Below are 7,586 nucleotides of genomic sequence, written 5' to 3'. Positions count from 1 at the left end.
ACTTCATCTCCATTGGCAATTACACATCTGACCTAACTAGGATGACTTGTGGGGTGCCTCAAGGATCCATTATGGGGCCCATTCTCTTCAACCTTTATATGCTCCCTCTAGGCCTAATTATGCAAAAAAACAAAGTAGCCTATCATAACTACGCAGACGACACTCAGTTGTATATAACTCTTTCCTCAGCTGACTATGCCCCCATAGAATCATTGTGCCAGTGCATTGATCAAATAAATAACTGGATGTGCCAGAATTTCCTACAGCTAAACAAAGACAAAACAGAGGTGATCATCTTTGGCCCCAAAGAACAAAGGCTTAAAATCACTGCACGCCTTGAGTCTCGATCCATGAAGCCTAAGGATCAAGTCAAAAATCTTGGCATTATTATTGATTCCGATCTCAACTTTAACTCCCACATTAAGTCAATCAGAAAATCAGCTTTTTATCATCTTAAAAATATAGCAAGAATTAGGGGATACATGTCCAGACAGGATCTAGAAAAACTAATTCACGCCTTCATCTATAGTAGGTTAGACTACTGCAATAGCCTTTTCTCTGGTCTCTCCAAAAAAGAACTTGGGCAACTTCAACTCATTCAGAATGGTGCTGCTAGAGTTCTAATGAAGACTAAGAAAGCTGATCATATCACTCCAGTCCTTAAGTCGTTACACTGGTTGCCAGTGTGTCATAGAATAGATTTTAAAATACTGTTATTAGTCTATAAATCACTTAATGGCCTAGGCCCAAAATACATAGATGAATTGCTCCCACGCTACGAACCGTCTAGAACTCTTAGGTCAACAGGGTCCAGCTTATTAACTGTCCCTAGGATCAAATCAAATCATGGGAAGGCTGCATTTACCCACTATGCTTCTGCTAGCTGGAACAAATTGCCTGAAGACCTCAGATCTGCCCCAACCATACTTACTTTTAAAAATAGACTAAAGACTTTTATGTTTACCATCGCTTTTAACTGCTGACAGCTACTATGCAAACCCAATGAGTCCTCTATAAGTTTTTAGCTCTTTTTGCAACTGCTGCGCCTTTGCTGCACTTTGAATTTGCCTCTGTGTATGAAATGTGCTATACAAATAAACTTGACTTGACTTGACTTGACTTTCTGCCCTGCGCTTCCCTGAGATCGCCCGTCAATCAAACAGCGTGGGCGGGACTGACGTCTTTTTGTTCAGTTTCTTAACCCGTTCATTAATTCATTCAGAAAGAGCACGCTCTGCTTCTTTCTCCACTCTGCTCTCATTTTCATGCAGAGCGTCAGATTGGATTTATGAATGCACCATTAGAGCCCTGATGGAGTAGGCTACATTAGAGCCTATGACAAATGCTGCATTCACATGCTGCTCGCATTGTCCCATTTCTCGAGATGTTCATGAGCTTTTAAGTCATAATGTGGAAAAAACATGGATGCTACAAAGAAGATATGTTACAAGGCCTGTCTTTCCTGGGAAAGACTTGTCAGCCGCTGCTGAGAACACCAGTGTCTCACAGTACAAAAATAAAACTTGCCTTGCTTGATCAATAAGGTGGACACCAACACTGAAAACAAACGTCAAATCTGTCCCCCTCCAATGTCTGTTTTTTTGGACAGAGCTTGTCTCCATGGCAGCAAAACAAGGAGAAAGGGACAGCTCTAAACAAACCTAGACAGGAAATGGAGTGCATGGACATCTGGAGAAACAGGAGGTGAGGTGTGGGCTGTGATTGGCTCAGGAAAAGTATCAGTGAGTTCTCTCTCTCTCTCTCTCTCTCTCTCTCCAACACAGGGCCTTCATGACAGAGATCAGTGAGGAGCAGTGGAGGGAGGAAGTGCTGCTTCAGACCAGCCCAGAGTCTTTGGCCATCTTGTAGAAGATTCCTCTTTTAGCCGTGAGGTTGGAGGGTGAGTCAAACTCTGTAATCTCTCCCTTGTCCAACACCAGGACCCTGGTATAGTCCATGATAGTGTTGAGGCGATGAGCTATCGTCAGCACAGTGCAGTCCTCAAACTGAGTGCGGATGGTGGACTGGATGAGCTTGTCTGTCTCCAGGTCCACAGCTGCCGTGGCTTCATCCAGAACCAGGATCTTAGTCTTCCTCAGCAGAGCTCTGGCCAGGCACAGCAGCTGGCGCTGACCCAGACTGAGGTTCTCTCCTCCTTCACAACACTCGTGGTTGAGCTTGTCTGGCAGGCTAGACACAAAGCTCTTGAGATGGGCCAGTTCCAGAGCTCTCCATACCTCCTCATCAGAGTAGCCATCAAAGGGATCCAAGTTCATCCTCAGAGAGCATGAAAATAGCACTGGGTCCTGTGGTATGATGGTGATTCTGGAGCGGAGTTCATGCAGGCCCAGCTGAGCAATGTCTATCCCATCGATGAAGATTTGGCCCTCAGCTGCCTCGATGATCCGGAAAAGCCCAAGTGTCAAGGATGACTTCCCTGCTCCAGTGCGCCCCACAATACCCACCTTCTCTCCTCCCTGGATGGTGATGGTGATGTTGCGGATAGCCAGGTCCTGGTCCTCTCTGTAGCGAAGGCCCAAGCCTCTGATGTCAATGTAGCCTTCAGTGGGCCAGCCTGGGGGGAGGCTGGATGGCTGCTGTGTCCACTCTGCCTCTTTCTCTGTGTCACTGTACTCTTTGACTTTCTCCACAGCTACTATGTTGGTCTCCAATTCAGAGGACATCCTCACCAGCCAGGCCAGAGAGGCTGTCAGCTGTAGGGCATAAGAGATAGAGAGTCCCATCATTCCGGGACTGAGGTTCTCTCTGGCCATGACGGCAAACAGAGCAGCAAATAACACAATGCAGTTTCCTACAAACTCCAGACGAATCGCCAGCCACCTGTTTGCTACAATGCTGGGGTAATAGGCCTTCTGGTTGAGGTCTATACGATGGTCACTCTCGTGGATGAAGCGCTGCTGTTTGCCGAAGGCTCTGATGATGCTGGTGCCCAGCAGGGTCTCGTTGAAGTGGGTGTAGACAGGCGAGCGGCTCACTGACTCCAGACGCTTCAGCTGGCGAGACGATGCCACATAAAACCTCTGAACAAAGAAGTAGAGCAGACCGAGTGGAGGGATGATGATGGCCACCAGTGGCGTGGCGACCAGGATGATTATGCAAGCGCCCAATACGCTTAACATGGAGCCAATGAACATCCTTATAGTTGAAGGGATGACTGAGTCGATGATGTCCATCTCCTTGGCGAAGCGGTTGACCAGGTTGCCACTGGGTGTGCGCTCGAAGAAAGACATGGGCAAGCGCAATATGTCACACAGCATGGTCTGGTGGAGGTAGCGGGAGGCCAGGATGCCGCCAATGGACACTGAGATGGAGCAACACAAGACAGCCACGCCCTGTGACAGGCCCAGAGCGCTGTACACTGCGAGTCTCATCTTCCTGTTAGGCTGAGTGCCATTGATCATGGGGTCGTCGGTCCATAAGCTGAGCCAGTAGTTGGAGAAGAGGGAGGCTGAGTGATGGGCGATGAACAGCAGCAGACTGAGGCAGGACAACACCACTCCAATGGCCTTCATGTACTCCCAGAATACTGAGAGCTTCACTCGTCCAGTGTTGGCTTTGTCAGCCTCCATCAGCTTGCCAACCTCATTGTTCTTGGCCTTCTTGCCCAGCACCTCTCCCTCCTCACGCTTCTGAGAGCGCTGGACCATGCCGCTGCTGTTCTGAACTCCCTGACTGCCAATAAGAGCAGCATTCTCTAGTCTTTGCTTTGGCATTGAGTTGGTGTCATGGTCGCCCTGCTCGGCATTGGCATAGGTGCGCAGGAACTCAGCGAAGTCTCCGTCTCTGGCCATGAGCTCCAGGTAGGAGCCCATCTCTGTGATCTCTCCCTTCACCATCACCACAATCAGGTCAGCCTGGGGCAGGTACCTCAGCCCATGAGTCACCAGCACACGGGTCCTGTCCTTGAGCAGCCCCTGTGGGCCGATGACCTTGTCGAAGATGTGTTTTCCTACGTGGGCGTCGACGGCAGACAGCGGATCGTCCAGCAGGTAGACAGCACAGTTACAGTAGACCGCCCTGGCCAGGCTCACCCTCTGCTTCTGACCTCCAGAAAGATTCACTCCCTTCTCCCCAATCTCTGTGTTGTCTCCAGCAGGCAGGATCTCCAGGTCAGGCAGCAGAGCACAAGCTTCCACCACACGGTGGTACCAGCTCTGCTTCCTCTCCTGACCAAACACTATGTTGTCTTTCAGGGTGGCATTCTGGATCCAGGCCTGCTGAGGGACGTAGGCCACCGAACCCTTGACGGCCACAGTGCCTTTCAGTTTCTCCATTTCTCCAAGCAGGGCAGAGAGCAGAGAAGACTTCCCTGAACCAACCTGGCCGACCACAGCCACCAGAGAGCCCTCTGGGATACACACGTTCAGCCTTTTGAGTGTGGGTGATTCAGTTCTAGACCAGCTGAAAACTCCATCCAGAATGGAAATGCTGTCTGGTGAGCCTACTATTAGCCCACGCTCAACACTGTCCTCCTGGAGCTCCTCGTGGGACAGAAACACTCTCAGACGCTTCATGGACACACTCGCCTGCACCATGCTGCTGATGACCATGGGCAGCATGTTGAGAGGGAAGCGCAGGATGTTGAAAAGGGCCAGGGACACAAAGGCCTTCTCAGCATCCAACACGTTATACTCATCTATCAACACATAGACCGTGAAGGTGGACAGGGCTACCAGAAAGGGGGTACAGACCCAGGTGAAGGTGGACACAGCACCCAGGTAGGCGGCCTTCTTCAGGACCTGCAGCTCACTCTCTCTGATGGAGGACACCTTGTCCCTGAAAGCCAGCTCCCAGGCATACAGCTTCAACACCTTCATCCCATTCAGAATCTCATTCATCAGCTTGATACGGTTATCCTTACTCTTCATCTGAGCCACCTGGTAGGTTTTGGTTTTCATAGCGATGACGGCATTGATTGGCGTCATCAGAATCATCACAGCCACTCCAGCCAGCACAGATGGACCCAGGGTCTGCCAGAGGAAGTAGAAGGCCAGCCCCACCTGCAGGGGGGCAGACCATATCATGTTGATATAGGTGATGAGGTCCATGAAGTGTTGGGCATCCACTGACATCAGGTTGACGATCTCACCCACTGTGGAGGTGCGCCGTGCTGCATTGCTAATTACCAGTGCCTTCCTGTAGACCGCTCCGATGATGGCAGTACGCAGGCGCATGCCAGTGACAAAGCAGATATGGAAGTACTTCTGCAAGATGAGCGTCTGCAGACACATACAGATGAAGAGCAGAGCTGTGTAGAAGTATCCCTGCCAGGAGGGGGTGCTGGAGTTATTGACAAAGTGGACCAGCAGCCTGAGGATCTCAGGCCCAACAAACATGAGGATGTCCTGGGTGATCTTATAGAGAGAGGAGATGAGGAAGTAGGGTCCAAAGGTGAGGCACAGTGCCCAGAACAGGGAGGGCTCCCTGGTCTTCTGAGGGGCTTTTGCAATCAAGATGTCTGACTCCTTCACAGGTCTGCCTTCTTTACTCTCAGCACATGATGCCCGCTTACGGGAGTACAGAGTCTTCTCCTCTGGCCTTTTGACCTTTTGGCACTCTGTGTTCCAATGGCGCACCAGGTGGGGCACCACCCTCTGGGAGTGATCTTCAGTATTCAGAGACCACAGGTCCTTTTCCTCCAATGGGCGCCTGTAGCCCGTCAGCATCAGTCTGGTGATCCACCAGAAACTTATTCTAGAGAGGAAAGAAGCTCCTGCCTCAGGACAGGGATTCATGTATTTGACGGCCGAGGAGAAGCGTGGTGGCTGGTCTGAAAGGCAGGACAGGACCAGAGCCACCAGCAGCAGGGCATAATAAGTGTAGAAGGTTGTGTACCTCCACACACATATTGTTGATGGCTGTTGAAGGGCCTGGATGATATTGGACCTGAAGGTGACCGTGGCACACAGCAGGGCAAGCAGCCAGAAGCTCAGCATCACCCCGGATGACTGCACCCCTTTCATACGCTCATACTGGGTCATCAGGGTGGCCAGCAACATGGTGATGCCGAGTAAGGTTGGGCTGACCAGGTACACGGGTGCAGGAGCCCTGCTGCCCTGGTTTCTTTCCCAGAAAGAATAGAAAAGATCTGCCCAGCAAATAATCCACAGGAGAAAGCCAAGAGCAGTTTTGGCTTTGTTGAGGTGATTCATGCAGATGTAGCCGCGGCCGTGGCTATCGAGGTAGATGAGGTAGACTGGTGCACACAGCCAGAGGTAGAGGCAGGGCAGCCACACCAGCACAGTGTTCTGGAAGCACTGGGTCAGGTCTGGGTTGGCTGTGTGCCATGTACGGTTCCAATCCCAAAGTGGATCAGAACCGTCCAAACTGCAGAACTTGTCAAACCCCATTCGCCAATACACAATGTAACATCAAGTCTTTCAGTCCCTTTCTTTGGGGCATTGCTGGCCTGGCTCGTGCTCAGTTAAGTAGTGTAGGCTACCAGTCTTCTTCTTCTGTGGTGTTTTATGGCAGTTGCTATCCTGCATTACCGCCTTCTTTTGGATTTATGTTTCTGTGTAGTACCAGTCTTCTTCTTCTTCTTTTTTGGTGTTTTATGGCAGTTGGCATCCTCAATGTTGCATTACTGCCCTCTTCTGGATGCATCCATCCACTGTTTCCCTGCCGAGAGCTTGATCTCTTCTTAATCTTTGATAAAATACTACACACTTATATAGCCTCACCTTTATGACATCACGGATGATGTCACAATGTCTAAGACATCATCAGTGACATCACTGATGTTTGCAAATTAACTGAATTAACTGATGATGATGTCACAATGTCTATGACTGATGTCATCCGTCATAACTCACTGAAGACATCACTCGAGCCATTGTGATGTCACAATGTCTATGTTAGTGTGAGAGTGTGAAGGCCTGTAGCGCCCCCTGTGGGTGCATCACTGCTACACGTGGCGCTTAGCAGCATTGCCCTTGGAAAATAGTTTCCAACAATCCAACTTGCCATTTTTAGCGCGTAGCACTAGCAACGAGCTAAACACGTAGGTTTCTGCCGTTAGCTTGCTAGCTAGTTAGCGTTGTTGTTTTCACTGCGGCTGCAGGGGACATTTACAGCGACACACAGGGAGGAGGGAGCGGAAGCCGCTCTGATTCTGATTGACATGGTCGGAGCCAATGAGAGAGATTGTAATAAGCAGGGAGCGGACATCCGGCAGCGACTGAAACAATCGCTCCAATGGGAGAGCAGAGTAGAGCAGGGGAAGGCTTATGCCAGCAGCCTGTTTCTGTGCAGCCAGACTCCTCTCACGGAAGGGAGGGGAGGCTGGCCAGCAAGACTACTAGGGTGGGGACTTTGGACTGACAGACAGACACCGGCCGCCCACCCGTGACATCACTGATAACGTCACAACTGCTCGAGTGACTGATGACATCACACAATTGCTCAAGTGGCATAATATTATTATTATTAAGTGACATCACTGATGACGTCATAATTCACAGTTAATCATTATCTTATCTTATCCTGCACAGATTCAACCATAGGATTCAACACCCCATTCTCCCCCATTATAAAGACTTGTAGCCTACTTTGATAATGATATC

General features: G+C 50.0%; 1 protein-coding gene across 2 annotated transcripts; it reads right to left on the bottom strand.

The window, feature by feature from the left end:
• Positions 1 to 1,835: 1,835 nt before the first annotated feature.
• Positions 1,836 to 6,371, bottom strand: LOC310784122 (multidrug resistance-associated protein 1-like; the record flags this gene model as incomplete). 2 transcript variants are annotated; one of them, XM_083645104.1, is made up of 2 exons in its annotated part: positions 1,836 to 4,097; positions 4,275 to 6,371. In XM_083645104.1, the coding sequence occupies 2 exons, from the start codon at positions 6,369 to 6,371 to the stop codon at positions 1,836 to 1,838; spliced, it is 4,359 nt and encodes a 1,452-aa protein (XP_083501230.1). The 2 variants fall into 2 exon arrangements, with proteins under 2 accessions (XP_083501230.1, XP_083501229.1); XM_083645103.1 differs by having other exon boundaries at positions 1,836 to 6,371.
• Between the last annotated feature and the right edge of the window lie 1,215 nt (positions 6,372 to 7,586).

Source organism: Poromitra crassiceps (assembly GCF_964638095.1).
Source record: "Poromitra crassiceps genome assembly, chromosome: 10".
In the NCBI taxonomy this organism is placed as follows: Eukaryota; Metazoa; Chordata; class Actinopteri; order Beryciformes; family Melamphaidae; genus Poromitra; species Poromitra crassiceps.
The sequence above is the reverse complement of the archived record's forward strand: the minus strand, read 5'-3'. Positions and strand labels throughout refer to the sequence as shown.